General features: G+C 29.4%; 2 protein-coding genes across 3 annotated transcripts; one reads left to right on the forward strand and one right to left on the reverse strand.

Moving 5' to 3' along the window:
* Nucleotides 1-3670: 3670 nt before the first annotated feature.
* Nucleotides 3671-9629, forward strand: LOC123269167 (protein singed). Of its 2 annotated transcripts, none has more exons than XM_044734744.1 (8): nucleotides 3671-3894; nucleotides 6771-7053; nucleotides 7216-7459; nucleotides 7740-7873; nucleotides 7955-8247; nucleotides 8323-8483; nucleotides 8762-9229; nucleotides 9310-9629. In XM_044734744.1, exons 2-8 carry the CDS (start codon nucleotides 6994-6996, stop codon nucleotides 9513-9515), a joined length of 1566 nt encoding a protein of 521 aa, XP_044590679.1. In that variant the 5' UTR covers nucleotides 3671-3894; nucleotides 6771-6993; the 3' UTR covers nucleotides 9516-9629. The 2 variants fall into 2 exon arrangements, with proteins under 2 accessions (XP_044590679.1, XP_044590680.1); XM_044734745.1 differs by lacking the exon at nucleotides 3671-3894 and adding an exon at nucleotides 4022-4142.
* Nucleotides 9630-10316: 687 nt separating this feature from the next.
* On the reverse strand, nucleotides 10317-13783 carry LOC123269143 (ribonuclease Z, mitochondrial). Its single transcript, XM_044734714.1, has 4 exons — nucleotides 13404-13783; nucleotides 12225-13337; nucleotides 11416-12152; nucleotides 10317-11237 (listed from the first exon to the last, which is right to left on the reverse strand). The coding sequence occupies exons 1-4, from the start codon at nucleotides 13632-13634 to the stop codon at nucleotides 10799-10801; spliced, it is 2520 nt and encodes an 839-aa protein (XP_044590649.1). The 5' UTR covers nucleotides 13635-13783; the 3' UTR covers nucleotides 10317-10798.
* Between the last annotated feature and the right edge of the window lie 7763 nt (nucleotides 13784-21546).

Raw genomic sequence — 21546 nt, forward strand, 5'->3', positions numbered from 1 at the left:
AATGAAAGTTGCCAAGTGTAAGAATATTTACAATTTAAACAATGATATTTATAAATGTTAATTTTTTTCGAAATAATCGACATTAATTCATGAATTTAATTACTTCAGATTGAATATAATTACAGAAATACTTCGCGGTATACATTGGGATTGCAAGCTGGTACATTTTTATACCACAAAAATTTAAATGTAATTTCAACTTGACAGTTCCGAAGAATAAAATAATAAAGATCATACTTTCATTTCCATTTCAACGCCATTGTCGTTTATTCTTTGAAATATTGTATGCAAGTGCAAACCAAAGTTTCATAGTAAATTATATTATAAATGAAAAATGTTTCGCCAGAATGTGACGGAATAAAAAAAAAATAAAAATTATCACTTTGATGAGTAACTTGAAATAATGATTACAAATGTTTTTCTGTTTTCACATATCAAGAAGAAAAAAAAAGGAAAAGAAACTCAATGAAATCATATAAGGATAATAAAAATAAAGATTTCTTAATTATAAATAACAGCTGGAATTCACAGAGATTCAACTCATGACGTTAATCCCGTTAATTGCCAACGTCGACGGTCTCGATTCGTTAAATCGTCTTTAACAATACTTAGTAAAGTTTCACAGTTACCCACTACAGTTACTGATTGTTGAATAAAGTTTTATCCAATTTTTTAATTACTTTATATCGTCTTAAAGTACAGTGATTTTATAATAGAAATTTAATTATCTAGGTCAATAAACATTTTTTACATTAAAAATGCTCACCTGTCCAGTTTCAAGTCGAAAATAGATAAATCAATACTTAAAGGCTCTTGAGCGATAAAAAATTTCGGAAAAGTAGTTTTACATAGCAAAGTCTTAGAATCATTATTTTATAGCATTTCAAAACTTTAAAAATTAATTAAAATGATTTTTAATGAAAAAAATTCCCTTGTAAATAATTTAAAACAAATTTTTTTACATAAGTTTTATTTTATTTAAATTCATCAGTTTTAAGAATTTGCAAAGAAAAAATTTTTCTAATTTTTTTAAATTTCCAATCGAGGATCGCTAAAAATAAATGAAAAAATTTTAATGAAAATTTGTAATCTTAGAAAAAGTAAATAACACTTTTTCTCTTAAAGATATGTAATAGTTATTTCTCGAGATATCATTCCGATGATTATAAGAAATTTTTTTCTGCAAGTTGCTATTATTATTTCATCTCAATTACTCCATTTAAATTATAAACGACGTAATAAATACATCAAACTATTAAATATTTAAGTATCATTGTTAAATGTATTACCTACTATTGTAACACTCACATAACACGCGAGATTTTTAACCACGAGAAATCTTGTTAGATACGGTCCAAGCTATTTTAAATCATAAAATCAATTTCTTTTTAAAGTAAAACATTAATTACGCGTTAATTGCTGTTAAAAAAGAGAGATAAATTCGAAAATTATATCTATTGAATTTTAAAAGTCGTTTTTTTGTATTCGTATCATGCACTTTATTATAAAGAAATTTCTATAAATGTTCTATTCGTAATCTTACCGTTTATTACATATTATACGTTTTATTAGCTTATTTAGATATAGCAATGAAATTTAATCCTGATACTGAAACATAATCTAGTTGTTTTTCTTAGTTTTATAATAAAAAAAAGTCTATTGACATCATTTGATCGATGAAGCAAGTATGAAAATCGACAGTGACAGTTTAATGATCATTTATTACAACGGCAGATCAAAGCGTAATAAAATTTACTATATGTTTCAATCATTTTATTACTTTCAATTGATTACTTTTAATTACTTTTAAAAAAATTCAATTATTTATTTTTTCTCCGTTTCTTAGTAAAAAATCTGCTCAACAAGCAACAATTTTAATTATAGCAACCAATTTTTAATAAAAAAAATTAACTATAACTGTATTAATAATTTTACTTTGATAGTAAAATTTAAAATCCATCGTTGATATTATTGACTTAATAAATCTAAAACTATATTCTCGAAATCACAAAGTTTTGTTTTAGTTAATGTATAATGTAACTATTTTATGAACTCTAAAAATTTACTCTAAAAATATTTTTACAACAATAAATATTATATTAGACACCTTTGTAGCGAGGATATGCTTATTGGTAAATCTTTCTTCTTCTTGAATCATTATATAAATAATATTTATTAAATACTACTTTGATCCGGCGCTGTAAAAATTATTAATCTTCCGAATTCATACCTCTAGTTTGTTCTGAAAAAATCAGTCACCAAAGAAATAATTTGTACTGTCAAATGAAAAATCTTTTGAGTAGCTTATATAGGATTTATAAGATTTTTTTTGAAAAATAAATTATCAAAAATATTTTTTCAAAAATTCTACATGTAGAAATAAAAAAAACTTATGGATGCAATTGATTTTGAATATTTTCCTTATAGTAATTTATTTGTTCATAAAACTCAAAAACATCAGATATCTGTTAATTTCAGTTTCATTAATTTTTTTCTCTCAAAATTTAATTGAGACGAAACGTTCTTTTGAATGTCTGCTGTTTCCTTTTTTTAAAAGAAAAAAAAAATTCGATTTTTTTACAGTACCGAAGTATCTAGACTCTATAACACTGAAATTAACAGAGATTTTATCACTTTTCGGAGTTAAAAAAAAAAAATATGACAAAATTCTTTATTAAAAAATTTTTGCTTTTCGTTGCTATGGTAACCACTTTAGCAACGGTTGCCATAGCAAGGGTTACTATGGCAACGGTTACTATCGCAACTATGGCAACGGTTAATATTAATGAACAAAATTTGTAAAAATATTGATTAATTAAATTGTCGAAAATAAATATTTTGACAGAAGCGCGCAAAGCGCGCTCGATTTTCTAATTTATAATAAAAATTTGTTCGTAGAAATTATAAGAAACCATAGCTAGATATTTTGTTAAATATATATTTAAATAATTTACTTGTTAAATAAAACCCAAAAACTTTCCAAATGTTTACTGATTTGTGTCATGTGTTTTCCAGCTTGTTTATTCTTTGGTAGCTTTTCTCCCTATATATGTAGTACTTAAAAATCAATTTCTCACATTAGAAACCAAACTTAATTATACATTCATAATCTATGACTCAGAAAGAAAGAATATAAAGTTACTATTAATCCAAGATCCAAGTCTTCTAATAAAATGATTTGCGTCGAATGTCATAAATGTCATAATTAACAATGATTAATGTTGATAAAATTTTTCTCCAGCCAATTGAGAGTCAATTATTTAGCGGTTATAAGATTTAGCACGCGTCTTATTATATTTTAAGTGTAACCGACAGCAGAATGGGATAGAGGTTTAGGTCTAGGTCTAGACTCCAGTGATACATAGTTCATACATAAATATGAATAGGAGCATGTATACATATACGTATATTTATACATACATGAGTTCACCGGCCTACGGGAGTTAACCTCCCGCGGTTCGATGTGCATGTTTCCCCTTCTACCCATTTCGTTGTTTCTCTCGCGCCCCTCAAGCACCCTGTTCTGTTCTGTTTTCTCTCGCCCCCGCGCAGCCTTTACGTTACTTTGTGAGTTGTGAGTATTCCCCATAGCCCATAGCCCCACTCGCCGGTTGTGACCGTGCCAGTCCTTGTTCGCACTCGCCGCTCGTCAGTGTTCGGTGTTGTATACCTTCGTCGTATTCAATATATTAGACTCAGACTTGTTTTCGCTGCTTTTGTATTTTTATAAATATCATAATAATAACAAATTTTTACAAGTTTGATTGTCTTCATGTTGATTGAAAAATCTAAAACATAATAAATGTATTGTGAGTGATTTTTCATTTTATACAAAGTGGAAAAATAACAAAAACATCAATTTTATAATAAGATTAATTAGTTTCTTTGTTCAAGGTATGTTTATTTTTATATTCATATATAATTAATGTTATTTATATAATATTATATTTACATAAATTATTAATACCGTAAAATGATCAAGTAATAATATGAATTTTTATGGCGGACATTTTTGACAGGATTTTAACGCGAGGGTGTTTAAAGGTTCGTCTTCATCTTTAGGGTCATCGAGTCGGCAAAGTAGAACTACAGATTAAAAGTAGATGAAAAGGATTATAAAATCAAAATTTATTATACTCAAGGTAATTGACATCTGATCATTTTCATGATTATTCTTAAATAAATAAATTGTTGTGAAGAAAATAGCTGACGTTTTTAAAAACTATAAATACAATGTTAAAAATATTTTCTTGGAGTAAATTATTTTTTAAATAAAATCAAAAAATGATCAGATGCCTGATTTCAGTATCATAATTTTGTCAATAATAGAAAATAAAATAATGGAGCGATTAAAAACCCACAGTTTTACTATGTGTTTAATTCTTTGTCTATCACTGAGAGTTCTCTTATCTGTGGATTCGCTTCAGTGCGGAAGACGCTATTTTTAAAATATCACGTATAAAAAGAAAAACAAGCGACGAGGGATGTGATGCTTTAGAATTTTAAATGTGCTGAGATAGAGAGTAAGAGGGTGGTGGATACAACACACAACAATCCGCTCACATCAGTTTTACCGGCTTACTTTGTATTTGGATATAATGTTATATCGCTTGACATGCGTGCGCTGACTCACACACCAGCCCACGATTGTACCCCTTGGTGCCTGGGTGGTGTCTCAATATTATCCGGGGGTTGCCTAGGATATTGCTAACTTGGTTTTAAAATAACTAAAATTTCAGTCAACGTAAATTTACATGTAAAAATAATTAATAACACGTAATATGTAATATCATCCTTTATTTCTTTGTTATTCAAATATTTTTCGGTTATTCTTTGTTGTCTTTTAAATGTCAAAGAACTGTCTGATTGTTACTTACAATACTTTTTTATTTTCTTTTCAATTCTTAGGTCTTGTGACTTTTATTTTTGAATGCTTTTTCCGTTCCTTCCCACTTCCGCCGAGTCAAATATCATTTCAAAGTCACTCGAGTTTAATCATGCTCACGTTACTTTTTTTGTGGGTAAAATATAAATAAATAAAAAATTAAAGTTGTTTTTAAGTAGAGTAAAATAGATGATAGTCTGCGCTTCAAAAAAAAAAAAAAAAACACCAATACGTTATGTTAATAGGGAAAAATAATATATGATATATATGACAATAATGATGATTTATGACATAAATCAAGGAGAAAACTAAAATGATAAAAAAAGATAAATTTATAGAAACTATGTGTAACCTACTGACCCAGAGGGAAATCCATGTAATTATTAACCATCTGCTGAATTACACGCAAATGAAAATATATTTAAGACTTCCGTGCGAGTTATCATGAAGAGGCAACTCTCATTGTTTGTAATGTGTGAGTGTGAGCCCGAGAGCTCATTACAATGTTTAAAATTTCTAAGTAATGCTGCAGTTTTAAATGATGTATGCTATTTATTTAATGTTAATGATTAATTATTTATATGAGTGTTAAATTCGTAACTAATTTTTGAAAATTTTTAAGTAACTTTCAATCATAATTTTAAAAAAATTTTTTAATTATGCAGGAAAAGTTTTCAAAAATTTCTTATTCCATTTTTTTGTAATAAGGAAATTATTAAAAATTTTCAAATCATTGTCGGAGATTTGATACAATATTATTCATAAATGTTTTACGATTATGATATAAATTATAAATGTAATTGAGTAAATAATTTCCAGTGTAATCAAAACAGACCTAAAGAACGAAATTAAATCTTAGAAGTGTATAGAATGAAGGCGAACAAAGTACCCGTGACCGTTACGGATACACGGTATCCTTGAGAGAGGCTTACACGACCGACTTCCTCAACGAATTATGTATAATATATTAATACATATTTATAACACTTAAAAGTATATTATCCTATGTACAAAAAATTTTTTATCTAATCAAAAAAAAATTTTCTAATTATTTCTTCTGAAGAAATGTTTTATGAAATTTTGTTTATAAAATATACTGATAAGACAATGAAAATTAATGATTAAAAAGACGTTTTTGCGTCAAGCTTAGTGTGAGTGGAGTGAAAATTCCGAAATCAATACCTGATGCAGCCAATACGCACGCGAATAGTCTAGACGCGACATCACACGAGATGTGTTGGAGCACTGTGCCTGGTGTTTTCTTCCCTTTTTCACTGTTGATTGGTTTATTCAACTACATACCATTTTAAAACAAAAAAAGGATTAAACATTTTTAGAATGTGCCAAGTAGCAACACACGTCCGAATAATATAAAAGGGAATGTCAAGTAGCAAAAAAACGTCGTAATGACACATGCTTTCAGGCGTATTTTTGTTAATTACTAAATACGGAGATTTCATGCGATTGATTGTAAAAGAAGAATATGAGATTATTTTGTGAAGATAAATTTTTAAACTGTAAAGAAGTAATGCTTTGATAGATAGATAAAAAAATGAAAAGAAGAAAAGTTGAATAATTTTAATGCATTGGAAGATTAATTTATTATTGAGCTGCGTAACTTTTACCTTTAACGCTTAAACAACTAGTTGGGAAAACGTGTCTTATAAGCTTAGATGTTTTATGTTTGATTCTAAAGTATCGTTACCTTCTAAGGAATAAAATGTTTTTTTAGGATTATCACTCCTTGATAATTTCAATGATAAAATGTTCTATTTTTAAAATAGACATTTATAACTGAATCGTTGTACAAAAATGATTATATTGTGATGATTAGCTTTTAAAAGTCTAACAAAAAAATAAATTGTGAATTGATTATTTGTTTTAGATTTTGAGGACCAACTAGATCTAGAAAGAGAAGAAGTTAAAAGGGAGTACCGAAAGTATTTGAGACGAGCGTCGAGATTATAAGAAAAAGAAGAGGAATAAGAAGAAAAAGAAGTATAAGAAGGACCAGAGTAGGCGCGGAGGAAAGTATTGGTGTTGGTAATATAAAGTAAAGAGAGAAGCTTATTTTTCATTGTGAGATACAACAGTAACAGATCAAGACAATGCAGAGCAACGGCGCGGAAAGCGGAAGTGAGAATGGAGTAGACAGAACCGGCTGGACTGTAAGTTATTTATTTATTATCATTATAAATTTTTATAGCTTGGTTAATTGTTTATTTTAAATTCTATTAATTAATTAGTGTTAGAACTTAATAATAGCGTTTAAACTAATTAAGTTTTAAAACATTTATAAAAAAATGTGGTAAAATAAAAATTTATTTCAGGTTGGTCTTATAAATGGGAAATTTAAATATTTAACTGCCGAGACATTTGGTTTTAAAATAAACGCAAACGGTTCAAGTCTGAAGAAGAAGCAGTTATGGACACTTGAAGGAAGTGAACATCAGGTTTTCCTTCGTTCTCACTTAGACCGTTATCTTGCTGTTGATCAATTTGGTAATGTCACTTGTGAGGCTGAGGATACATCTGATCCTGGATGCGCTTTTCAAATTCAACTGGCTTCAGACGGTAATTTAAAGCCCGTAAAATAATTATTTTGATAAGATTAAATTGTGAGTACAGTAAAACTTAACTGTAATTATTAGACTTGATATATGATTCTTAAAAACTAATGATCTTGAAACTTTCAAGTCTGTTGTTATTAAAGCTAATTAAGTCTTTGATCCCGTAATAAAGTGCTTTTTAATTCTTGTGTATCTATTTTATTTGTCATGACTTAAATGGAATTAATGTTAATTTATTATTATTATCAGATAAAAGTTAAGTTATTAATTATTATCAATTACAGGAAGTGGTAGATGGGCCTTGAAAAATATACAACGTGGATACTTCTTAGGCTCAAGTTTAGATGAGCTTAAATGCCAAGCAAAAGCTCCCGGTGAAGCTGAGTACTGGCTTGTTCATCTTGCAGCAAGACCTCAGGTAGTTAATAAATTTATTGGATAAAATTTAATTAATTAAAAAAAATGTTATATTTTATTTTAATTGTACTATTGTTACCAGGTGAATCTTCGATCTGCTGGTCGTAAACGTTTCGCTCACTTGAGCGCGTCGCAAGATGAAATCCATGTAGACGCTCCGGTACCCTGGGGTGAAGATACTCTTTTCACTTTAGAATTCCGGCCAGCTGCAAATCCTGATAACGATGTAGTTGGCCGTGGTAAATCCGAAGGTGGTCACTATGCACTTCACACTTGCAACAATAAATATCTCGCACGTGATGGAAAGTTACTAGATACTTGTACGCGTGACTGTCTTTATGCTGCTGAATTTCATGCTGGTTTACTTGCTCTGAGGTATTTTATTGTTTAATATTCTTTTCAGTTAAATATTAATAAAATTAAAAATAACAAAACAATAACTAATTACAGAGACATTAATGGAGCGTATTTGGCACCAATTGGTAGTAAAGCTGTTTTGAAATCACGTTCAACCACCGTAACACGTGATGAATTATTTTCTCTTGAAGAATCTTTGCCTCAAGCTTCTTTTGTTGCTGCATTGAATCAGCGTTACGTATCTGTTAAACAAGGTATAGCTGTCAAGTCACATAGAATGTAAATTTTTTTTTTTTTTTTTAATTTATCTATATTCTGAACCGGAAACATTGTTTCTCCTCCTACTCACGTTATTTTTAACATTAAACATTCATGAGAATCATGTGCTTTATTCCATGCTACACCTATAACATATTAATTATCATTCACGTCTGCTCTCAGTACTTTATTTATATTCATCTATCATCGTCTTGTCAATATTTATTATCTCATATATTCATAATATTACTGATAATTTATTTTTAATAAATAGGTGTAGACGTTACGGCAAATCAAGATGAAATATCAGGACATGAAACTTTCCAATTAGAGTTTGATCGTGTGACAAAACGGTGGTATGTAAGAACAATGCAAGACCGTTATTGGACTCTAGAAGCTGGTGGCGGTATTCAAGCATCTGATCACAAACGTTCATCAAATGCATTATTTGATTTGGTCTGGCAAGACGATGGTACTGTTGCATTACGTGCAAACAATGGAAAATTCCTCGCGACTAAACGATCAGGACATCTTTATGCAAACTCTGATTCACCAGACGGAAGTGATTCTGATGCTTCGAAGTATTACTTTTATCTGATGAACAGACCAATTCTTGTATTACGATGCGAACAAGGTTTTGTTGGGCCGAAAAGTGCTGCCAGTCCTAAACTAGAATGTAATAAAGCTGGATATGAAACTATTCGCGTTGAACGCTGTGAGCGTGGTATTGTTCGATTCAAAGGTAATTAAATGTTTTAATTATTAATTTAAGTTGTAATTAAATAAATAATGCAATATTAATTATTTATTTATGTGTATTAGGTCAAAATGGCAAATATTGGCATGCAGATAGTGAAGGTGTTACTGTAGATGCTGATCAACCGTCCGAAGGATTTCATTTGGAATTACGTGAACCGTCTCGTCTTTGTATTAAATGCACAGATGGTCGATACTTAGCTGCTGGTAAAAATGGAGCATTACGTTTAGGTGAAACTGATCACAAGTCCGCTACAAAATGGGAGTTTTAAAATATTTATAACACATAATTATTGATTAGCGATTAGATGAAAAAAAAAAAAAAAAAAAAAAAAAAAACAAAAAAAAAGAAACGAATAATTAATCAATAATCTCCTATCAAATTTAAAAATAATAAGAACAAAATACAATTGCGGCTTGTGCTTATGGAGTTTTTAATATTCATTTATAATTAAAAAATAACAATGTTATTGTGAGTATAATTATCTCCATAGGCGCTTTAATGATTTTTATATTTAAATATATTTATCAAACATAATGGTGAAATTATGTCAATAAGACATTTAATAACACTGAATTCATTCCAATTTCGGCGTATTGATCATTCTCTTTTTATAACAATTTGTCTACTTTTATACTGAATGATGTTTTTTATACAATAATAAGAAAAAAGAAAATTGGATTGACAAAATAATTTTTTCTATGAATATAATATGTAGCGCTAAATTTTTTAGACTTTTTTTTTTATAAAAAGAGAATTTTTGTAGACAATTAAACAATAAAACAATAATTAAAATATTTATTTAATAAAATATTTCTTTAGTTTTAAGTAAAAATTCATTGTTTAAATATTGTTTTTTATACTTGAATGAGAAACACTTACTTTTTGTGTAAATATATTGAAAAATTCTGTAACGACTTGTACTACTGCTATTGCTATCTCTTAACGCCAATATAAAATATTTTATACATCAATATACTTGATAACTTATAATTATTAATTATATGAATGATAATGTTTATTTGTTTTATGTATTAAAAAAATAATCGGCACAAAAAAACTCACTTATACGTAAGAGTTATAAATATTCACTTTTATATTTATTATAAATACAGTATGGTACATATTTTACTTGATGTTTATTTTTTAAGTTAAGGAGCCATGACAATTATACGATCAGCGGTTATGATCGCGTAATTATTTAATATGTAATCTTTATTGCCCTTAAAATGTTGAATTATGTATTACTTATTTTAACACGTTTAAGGGTGATAGATTGACAACTAATGAGAAGATTAGTACATATTATAGAGTTGTAAGGTTTTCAAGTCACGTAATCATAGTCGCTATTTGCATGATTGGCACACCTTTACTATTTAATGGTAGAAAATAATTTAATTGTAAACTCTATTTATTTTCAAAGCTACTGCACATTTTTATGCTTATTTAGATTTTGACATTTATTTTACAATTTATATAAAAAAAATTAATAAATTCTTACAAATGAATATTGTATACAAACAAAAAACAAAAATTATTCTAAAACAATTTTTTTTAATTTTTTTGATGCTGAATATTAAGATTCAACTTTTCATTTTGTTGTTGTTGTTTAAGTAATCGTCTTTGTGCTTTACTTTCAAGTTGATAACAATATTCACTAAATATTAATTTTAATGCTGGATAAAATAAGGGTAATAATGTAAGTTCGGCAAGATTAAATTGCATGTTATCAAAAGCAATTCCAATATTATTAGAATTAAATTTTTCATCATCTTCTGGTATCCGTGGCATTTTAGAATACCGTTGACTAAAATGTGTTAGAAGTATAAATTTAGCCTTCATCTGTTCACCAATGCTTATAGCTTGTGATATCGTTGAATGCATTTTTTTACGAGCTTCGTGTTCCAAACCGTCTTCCATTGTCGCTTCATGAATTAATAAATCACAATTCTCACCTAGAGTTACCAAACCAGGACAAGGTTTAGTGTCACCACTAAAAATATATAACATTTTTTTAGTTAATTTTTATGCACTATTGGTAATTTTAAATTATAAAAAAATGTCTAGCCGGATAAAACAAGACTTGGGGTGACATTTGATATCATCCTAATCTTGAATCATCTGTTTTGATCTTTCTTATATAATAATATATTTATAAATAATTTACTTACCTATAAACAATTTTTCTTTCATTTTTAAGCGTCAAGGAAATTCCAAAAGCATGCAAACAATGTAATACTCCAATAGTATTGATCTTTTTCAATTTAAGTTGTTGAAGTAACTCATCTTTAGTGTCCGTTGGAAGTGACTCTAAAGTCAATAGAAGACCTTGATTAGGTACAAAATTAATATAGTCTTCAAAAGGTTCAAATTTTTTGTGGTATAGTCGTATCCACGATTCAATTTGTTTCGGCGCGAGGAGAAATAATTTTTCGTCAGTTAAACGTTTCCGTGCTTGAAGAACTCCAAGAAATCCAAGATGATGGTCCGCATGTAAATGTGATATATAAATAGCTTTTATACTTTTAATAATATTGTCCGACTCATCTCCAAAAAATCTCACCAACTGGCCCTTAGTTCCTTCACCACAGTCCAACAAAATACTTGTTTCCTCATCGATTCGCACTAAAATTCCACTGGTATTTCTTACTTTATTCGGAACACACGAGCCAGTACCAAGCATCAAAATTTTTGGAAATTTATCCATGCTTTCAATGAATTTACTACGTGCATTTATTTCTGTTTGAAGTTCAGCCAATACATCGAGAAATCCATCAACATCCATCGCTTCCTTTATATCAGCTTCTCTATTAATTTGGATAACTGAGTTTTTGAAACCCCTCAATGGCCGTAATTCAAAAGTATTGAGAGTTTTCGCACGATGAATTTTTAAATCTTTAAGCCTCTCCTATAAATAAACATAATAAATTATAAGACACATTAAATAAAATAATAAAAGTTATCAATCATCATTACTTACGTCAATTTCTTCGTACGGCGTATCTACTCTCTGCTCTTTATCTTGTATTATAGGAAATATTTCTGGATGTAATAAATTTAATTTATGCTGGATTCGATGGAGAGCTTCATAATTTAAACAATGGTTATTATCATTAATGATAATATGTTCAGTTTCTGATGGAAATTTACACATCCAATCAATGTACTTAGGATTCCTTATAATATTTTCAGGTGTAAAATGTACAATACACCGAGGTAAATCATTATTATCATCCTCATTCTGGAAGTCATTATTTTTTTGGTAATTTTTAAAAACATCATTATTAACCAGTGAATCTAAATAATCTTCATCAGGACATTCTAGTACTATAAAAACAGGACCCGATGACGGTGGATCAACTACATCTGAACTTTTTACAATATTTCCGTTTTCTAATGTTACATCTTTACCAGATTTTAGTTGACCTAGAAGAGGGCCAGGTGGAACCCCAAAATCAACACATTTTTGAACATTTAAGCTTCCAACTAAATCTGTTAATTTACAAATATAAGCAACGCAACCAGTCACTCGTGTAACTCTCTTTTTTTCATGTTTTATAATTTTGGGATTCGGTTGTTTTCCATTTTGAATTTTATAATTTCGTTTACCATTTTTGTTGTGTTCATGTGCATAATAATCAACGTCATCGTTGTCATCAGTACTATAGTCAATATATAATTTATCACTACTCTCGGGATCATTATTGGGTGTTGATTTTTTTAAATGAATATATCGAACGCTCATACACAAGTCTTGAAAAACGTCTTTTTCTTCACAACTAGCTTCGGTGACATTTAATTCTGTAAGGTAAACAAATCTTTTCACAGCGTCGTAAATTTCTGAGATACCTTTAGGTCCATGGAGAGTTAATTCAGACACTCCACTATCTTGAATGGTGAGAGATAACCCAGGCAATCCACCGATATTATGCCATGTTGGTGTTGTAAAAAAAATATGATCCAATTTTGTTAACCTTAAGTGATTTTCATGCGCTAATCGTTGAGTACCTTCTCCACAGTTGAATATATATTTAGAGTGATCTGATGAAACATAGAGACACCTTGTTGCTCCTCGTGCATCACTACCCAATACCTGAAAAAAAAAATTTTTTAAATAAATTTTAACAAATAGAGAAAATATAAATAGTTTTGTATTTACCTGTAGAGTCACTGTACTTGGACTATATTTCACTTTTTTTTTCGCTCCTTGTAATTGCTTGATTTTTTGGAGGGATTTGTTCAATTCTTTTTCACTCATTGGGGCAGATTCGGGACGTTTAAATGCTTGTTTAAAATAAATAAAATTATTTTTAGTATGTTTACTACTATTAATATATTTTGTTGGTAAATTATTTGTTTTTAACAAATTAAAAATTTTTTTAAAATACATTCGTAGTATTTTTTTACATAAAATTCAATCATCAAATATTTTAATTTATATCATCGATCATCTCAGTTTTTAGGTTATGTAGTTTTTAACTCAAACACATGATGCAAAACTCCAGAACGTTAGACCACGCGAGGTCTGAAAATAAATCGCTCTTGCGCATTGGTCTGACATTTCGAATTACCCATAAACTAAGATAATATATAAGAAGGTATTCCAATCCTGCAATGCATGATGGGAAATGTGTCAAGCGGTCGCGCCACCACGAGTGTGTCAGACACACTAACCGGCAACTAAAGTATTTTCATGCTAACTCTCGCAATAATAATAAATTTTATTTAATAAATAATCATTGCATAAAAAAATTATTTTCACCCTCTAACAATAATAATAAATAATCATAATTAAATAAAAACCTTTAAATAACTTTTTTTATTGCATCCGTAAATTCTCCGGTTAAACCGGTTTTTCTTAAACGCAGTTTATAATTTACCTCTTACATCATTTCTTTAAACTGTATTGTGGTGCCTATATTTTTTGATAACTTTACATTTACCAAGTCCGGGTTCGAAACTCGGCAATTCTAAATTTTTTTTTTTTTTTTTTTTTTTTTACAATTATTCTATAGTTTTATTATAATTTTTACTATTCCAATAGATTCTCAGGTTTTATACTGAATGTATTATTATTATTTATTAATTATTGGTAAAAATAATTAGATTAGAGCTCGTCTAATAACAGGTAAGTAATTAGTATGTATACAGTCATTTTAATTTATTGAAACAAGTACTTTTTTTTAAGTTTATTGTGTAAAATATATGAAATTATTATTGATCAAATCAACAAATTCAACGTTTTACGATCGAAAATATGATGGACAGTATATATAGATAAAATATATTTATTCCAAGGACTAATATATGTATAAAATATTGTCACCCAGCAAGTAACTTTTAAAAATTGAAAGCCTCAATTTTATTGAGAAAGAAGAATAAATAATGTAGTATAATTAACTTATTTACGGACGGTTTTTGTTGACGTGCGCATATATGCGCTCTTAGAGCTGAAGACTGCAACATTGGGATTATCAGGTTGCACTGTAATGTCTTTTGCGAGAACATGGAGTCGCAATGAGATAAATTTTCCGAGTATTTTGTCGCGAATACCATGACATTTTGGGAAGACTAATGATTGATCGGCAGTTTCCAGGACACTCTTCATTACTTTTTCATGCACAGATTGCAAATGGAGAAGAGATTTTCTGTAAGTAGCAAAAACTTCTTCCGCAGTCTTCAAAAGTGTATATACTGCCTCTGTCGGATGTTTCAAGTTTCCTCGATTCATTGCATCCGTCCAAGCCGTACTCGCGTTAGGCAAAGGAACTGAAGAGATTATTGCTGCCTCACAACATTACAACCGTTCGCACAAGCAAACACTGCCCAACCACAAAGGTAATAAAGCCCATAGTTTTGTATTTTGGATAATTTACAATTTACCGGAATTTTAAGGAAATTTTGTGAATCATCATTAGTAGTTTGGTGTACAGTTTTTTTTTTGCTTGAGAAATTCAATGTAGTACGGCTCATCATCGTCTTCATATGATGCAGACGCAGGGACACGTAAATACTGAGCCACTGCAATCAAGCGCATTCGGTAGCGTAATTGGCGAAGTTTAGGGTGAATATCACCACCAGCTCGAACCTGAGAAAATAAATTTTCTACAGAACTAGAAGTCTGACGCCCCGTAAGAAGGTACTCCAATTTTTTTGTCAGAACTAGATCTTCTCGTAATTTTAACGCAGTAGTAGTAGCCAGAATGACGCCCCGTTGTATCGGTTTCCATCTATTATCAGAGCTAACTTGTAGTTCTCTGATAATCTCAATAAAGCTCTGCAGAAACTCTACTCGTTCTAACGATGCGCCATAAGTTCCGTGAGTTACTTTTGTGCCGACAAACCATGAACTCATACCACTGACTACATAATAAAATAAACCACCCAGTGGTCATAGCTGTTTGCGGAAGAAGACCAGTTTGCGCCGCTAGAATTAATGCATGTCCCATTTCATAGCTAAAAATTTTTCTAGCCAGTCCAACGTGCATTTATCGAACTGTGGTGGGTCTAAAATAGCAGTGGTGAGACCTTTTACTAGAACAGGCCCACCAAGTGATTGGTACTCTACAAGCTGTCGAACGTGGGTAATATTAACAAAAATGGGAAAAATTTTTTGAATTTAGAAAAATGTACTGAAACGAAGAGTATTATCTTAGATTAAAAATTTTTTCTCTTCACTCAGAAAAATTATTCTTTTCCAAATAGATTTCTTTTTTGGTTCAAGATTTTTTTTCGTCAGGCAAGTTACTTTTTTTATCATGGTGGTAAATACCTCACACAAACGAGAATTTTCAGTAATGGGTTTTGAAATTTTACAAGCAGATGCCCATTTACTTCTCATCTTAACTGAACGAGAAAACCTCAGCATTTTAAAACCCTTTTCACTGCTATTATGACAGTCAGGAAAGCTACATCCACCCATGATCTGCGTTAATAAATATTAGTTAAGGTATTGTTACATACAATAAAAAGTTATCCAAATGCATATTTATTAAAAATAAATATCCATACTTACTTAATTTAGCTCTTCAATACACACTCTCAACAACAAAACGTTAAGAAAAAACAAATTGACATTTTTAAACAAATGACAATCGCGAAATTCTATACTACTTGTATCTATCAAATAAATTAAAAATTTTCATTTGACTATACACATACATAAATAAATATTTTTAAGAATAAATAATTGTCATTATAATTTCTATAAAAATATAAATTAATTAGGATAAGAAATAATTTGCAATTAATAAGTACAATCAGATACCTCATAAGGGTAACGTCGAATTCGAAATTTCCCACCAGTAGCGTTTGAATTGTGAAAAATTTTATTGTTAATATAACCCGATATTGTTCATTATATTTATTATAACATTTTGATAAAAATTTCAATAAATTAAAATGACTGTGTACATATTAATTACTTACCTGTTATTAGACGAGCTCTAATGTAATTATTTTTACTAATAATTAATAAATAATAATAATACATTCAGTATAAGACCTGAGAATCTATTGGAATAGTAAAAATTATAATAAAACTATAGAATAATTGTAAAAAATTTATTATTGCCGAGTTTCGAACCCGGACTTGGTAAATGTAAAGTTATCAAAAAATATAGGCACCACAAAATAGCTCAATAAAATATTATAAGAGGTAAATTATAAACTGCGTTTACGAAAAACCGGTTAAACCGGAGAATTTACGGATGCAATAAAAAAGCTATTTAAAGGTTTTTATTTAATTATTATTATTTATTATTATTGTTAGAGGGTGAAAATAATTTTTTTATGCAATGATTATTTATTACATAAAATTTATTATTATTGCAAGAGTTAGCATGAAAATACTTTAGTTGCCGGTTAGTGTGTCTGACACATTCGTGGTGGCGCGACCGATTGACACATTTCCCATCATGCATTGCAGGATTGGAATACCTTCTTATATATTATCTTACCATAAACTACTGTACCGAACGAAATGTTGTACTGAATGATGTACTGAACGATAATACTGTCGGCTTCATTTAAGTGCGGTAATTTTAAAAACAGTGGAATGATAATTAATGTTGAAATGTTTTACTTTCATTATTCAATAATTATTTAGTAAGATATTTATAATTAACAATTGAAAATATAAAACTTTTTTTTCTATAAAATTTATTATATATATATATATATATATCTATGGTGTTTTATTTGCATAACTTTACAAAGTTTTATACAAAAGTTTTTTTTTTACTATATAAATATTAGATAGATATTAAAGATATTATTTTATTGGGATATTTAAAATATTAAAAGATATTTTAACTCGTATATATTTAAATATATTATTTGTTTGTAACACTTAATTTTATCCTTTGGGTTTGCCTTTTCTCCTTTTATTGCCGTTCTTTTCTTCTCTTTACTCCTCAGCATTCCTCACTGTATTCTCTGCTTCGCCTCTGCACTTTCTTCTCCAATTTTTTCCGCTTCTGCCTTACTTTTTATTAATTTTTCGACTTTACGGAAAATTTCGCAGAAAGTCTCGTCTATTTTGCCTTTTAATATCGTACATATTTCTCTTTCGATCTCTTCTTCCTCTACCAACATGTCCCACTTTTCCAAATATTTTCTTTCCTCCTCGTTCACCCCTTTTTTTGTTTCTTTGCACTTTATTAAATGTGTTAGGGTTTCCATACTTCCTTCACATAATCTGCACGTCCACTCCGTAAAGCCTTTCTTGTAAGCTCTCCCAATGTTTCCGCATCTTATTTTTGCCCATTGTTCTTTATCTTCCCCTCTTTTCTTGTCATCCTTCCAGTAATTATATCCATCCTTTTCGATCATTATTTTTTTATATATTCTATTATAGCTTGATCTCTCGATAGCTTTTTCATCCTCTTCTTTAAGTTTTTCTTTAAATCTTTCTATCCCTGCATCAATTTTTTCTTTTTCTTCTTTATTATATATCATTCCTGCTATTTCCTCACATCCCATTTCTTTTATCGCTGTATGCAGCTTTCTACCCCATTTTGTCGGATTTCTGTTTAGAATTCCTCTCATTTCTTCACGCAGCGCTATTTTTGGCCACCTATCGTCCTCCATTGCCAAGACATCCTTCACATATCTAGCTGCTCTCTCCCTCGTCGTTGCCTTTATGTTTTGCACTCCTGTTTCTTTTCTCCAGATGTACCCCGGAGTATTCCTATTAATCCCTAGTACCATTTTACAAAATCTTCCCTGAACCCTCTCGATATCTTTTACCTCTCCCCATCCCCAAACTTCCACTCCGTACAGTGCTGCTGCTCCTGCTACTGTGTTCATTAGGTAGATTCTATCCCTCATTCTATTTCTTTTGCTTCTTTTAATGACTCCCCAGATTGCATTAGTTGCTTTTTGCGCTTTTTTTGCCATTTCCTTTACATGTTTTCCTACTCCATTTTTTATAGTGTACCAATAGCCTAAGTACTTGAACTCTTTAACTTCTTCTACTATTTTTCCTCCGTATTTCCATTTTTTTTCTTTTTTTTTGTTCCCACCGTTTCTGCAAATCATTACTTTAGTCTTTTTTACATTTACTTCTATTTTATTCTTCTTTGCGTATCTTTTCAACTCCTTAAACATTCCTCTTAGTTCGAGTGGGTTATCAGCTACAAGTGCAACGTCGTCCGCAAATTTCAAGGCATATATTCTCAGATTTCCCAACATTGCTCCACCGTATAAAATTTATTATTATTTATGAATAACTCCTCCCTAATATTCATTTGAATGTCTCTAATGATAAATTTTATAATATTTATTGCTAAATATGAAATTATGGAAAACTTCGAATTGAATTCACTTATTTTGTTCTTTTACTTTAAAATATTTGGCGTCTACACTCTTTAATAAACTATTTAAAACATTGGAAATTTATATAAGTGTACAAAAAAAAATTATTTTATGACCAAAATAAATTATTAAATTACTTTTATTTATACTCATATTCAATAGTTACATTAACGGTATATTTTTTTCGTCAATTGTTGATATAAGATTTTATAGGATCAACTTTAGTTCATTTAAAAAAAATTTTTTTCAACACTATTTAATGGTGCCCTAGTTTCTCCCGCTCTTGACTACTAAATATCCATTATACACGGAAAAAACTACTCTGTAAAATTTACAGAAAAACTTCTCAAATTCAGAATTTTATCTGTAAATCGACTTATGTAGAATTTAATAGAGAAGTCAATATGTTTTTTTTTATATGGTAAATTCTGTGATTCTAAATTTGTAAATATTACATTGAGTATGTAATTATAACAGAACTTTTTCTGTAATAAATATGATGAATTAAAAAGCGTTTCTCGGGTCAGCACATTGATGCAAATTAATTCATATATCCTTTTTGAATTTTTTCAAAAATTTTAATTTTTTCTAATTTTATACAGTGTACTTCTGGACAAATTATTTTTTCATAACCAGTAAAAAAATTATTCATTCACATATAATAAAAATTTGAAATTTACCATTAACAAATCATTAATTACATTTATTGACAATTAGCTTAATTTTTATTCAAAAAGTTTATCTGCAACGATACCATAATAATTATATAGATTTTACAGAAAACAATCTGTTAAATTTACAAAAAACAATATGTAGTTTTTACATAATCTCGCTTGTGAAAATTATATAATTTTTTTTATAAATTTTGAAGAGTCATTTCTTTCGTGTAATTTATTTTTTATTTTGAGCTGCATTACGATTTTTTAATTAGATAAACTTTATTATCCTAAGCGGCGATTAGAAGAGTAATTAGTGTTCACGTATAAAAAATTAATATCAGTCGAAAACTAAGTGTATTTTGTCAGTCGATTTCGACGAAGATACATAATCACCAAAATGAAGCTAATTATATTTACTTTCGTCTTTATGGCTTTCGTTATAGTAAGGAATTATATACTTTTTTTTCTGACAATATTATTGAAATATTCAGGTGTTAAAGTTATTTTTTATGATGGTTGATAAAAGTTTAATGATCTAGAAGCTGAAAATAAATAGGGGAGGGGGGTAAAATGGACGAATCAAGAAAATTTTAAGTTTTTAGAGACTAAAGTACGCTGAATCTTATTTTTTTAAGTTGTTTTCGAACATGGTTGAAGTATGTGAATCGCTTATAACTTTTGAACGATTCAACCGATCGGAATCTACCAAACGGCGTTCTAAAGAGTTCCCTCAAACTTAGATGTCCTATGAATTTGAATCGATTCGGACCGATAGATTTTGAGAAATCTAAAAAAAAATCGGAAAAAATTTTTTTTGAAAGTGGTTTTTTTGGAATAACTTTTAAACGGCTTCATCGATCAACTCCAAAAATTAATCCGCCCTTGAGCTTGAAAAACCACGTCGATCACCGCTAATCCGGTCAAAATCGGTTGATTCGTTCGAGAGATAGCGTGAAAGAAAGAAAACCGAAAAAAACCAAAAAAAGACTTTTTTCGGAATTACTCCGAAATTTTTCGTTATATCAATTTAAACTTGAAAATTTTTTATGAAGCTTAAGAGACTGCGTCGAATGCCATCAACCGCGTGAAAATCGGTTCATTCATTCAAAAGTTATTGCGATTTGAAAATTCAATAAATAGTGCTTTATCAAACTTCTATCAAATTTTTGAGCTCGAAGAGCTCAAAAGCATACAAAAGCTATTTTTTGAGCTCTTCGAGCTCAAAAACGTCATAAGTGCAATTTCAAGCGTTTAGGTATAGAGTTGGCGGGAAGTTGCAGGGATGGCCTTCAGGGTCAACCGTTTTCCTAATTTTTTTTAATTTTTTAGAGGCAAAATGGGGTATTACCTGAAAAAGTAAGAAAAAAATTAGGAAAACGGTTGACCCTGAAAGCCATCCCTGCAACTTCCCGCTAATTCCATACTTAAGCGCTTAAAATTGCACCAATGACGTTTTTGAGCTCTTCGAGCTCAAAAATACAATTTATGAGTTATTTTGAGCTCTCTGAGCTCAAAGAGATTGCTTTCCTATGCTTTCGAGCTCTTCGAGCTCAAAAGTCTGATGGAGATTTGATAAGACACTATTTTTTGAATTTTTAAACCGCAATAACTTTTGAATGAATAAACCGATTTTCACGCGGTTAGCAGCATTCGACGCAGTTTTTTAAGCCTTACAAAGAATCTCAAATTTTGAATTGATCACGCTAGGAATTTCGGAGTTATCCCGAAAAAACATTTTTCTTTCGTTCACGATATCTCTCGAACGAATCAACCGATTTTGACCTGACTGTGGGCGATCGACGTGGTTTTTTGAGGTTAAGAGCTGAT

This window comes from Cotesia glomerata, linkage group LG7, assembly GCF_020080835.1.
Source record: "Cotesia glomerata isolate CgM1 linkage group LG7, MPM_Cglom_v2.3, whole genome shotgun sequence".
In the NCBI taxonomy this organism is placed as follows: Eukaryota; Metazoa; Arthropoda; class Insecta; order Hymenoptera; family Braconidae; genus Cotesia; species Cotesia glomerata.

Excerpts from the sequence above, each read along its gene's own strand:
- LOC123269167 (XM_044734744.1), top strand. The coding sequence starts at position 6,994 with ATGCAGAGCAACGGCGCGGAAAGCGGAAGTGAGAATGGAGTAGACAGA. Across the intron at positions 7,054-7,215 it reads TAGACAGAACCGGCTGGACT|GTTGGTCTTATAAATGGGAA; the intron begins GTAAGTTATTTA and ends AATTTATTTCAG. Across the intron at positions 7,874-7,954 it reads ATCTTGCAGCAAGACCTCAG|GTGAATCTTCGATCTGCTGG; the intron begins GTAGTTAATAAA and ends TATTGTTACCAG.
- LOC123269143 (XM_044734714.1), bottom strand. The coding sequence starts at position 13,634 with ATGTATTTTAAAAAAATTTTTAATTTGTTAAAAACAAATAATTTACCA. Across the intron at positions 13,338-13,403 it reads CAAGTACAGTGACTCTACAG|GTATTGGGTAGTGATGCACG; the intron begins GTAAATACAAAA and ends TTTTTTTTTCAG. Across the intron at positions 12,153-12,224 it reads CGCCGTACGAAGAAATTGAC|GAGAGGCTTAAAGATTTAAA; the intron begins GTAAGTAATGAT and ends GTTTATTTATAG.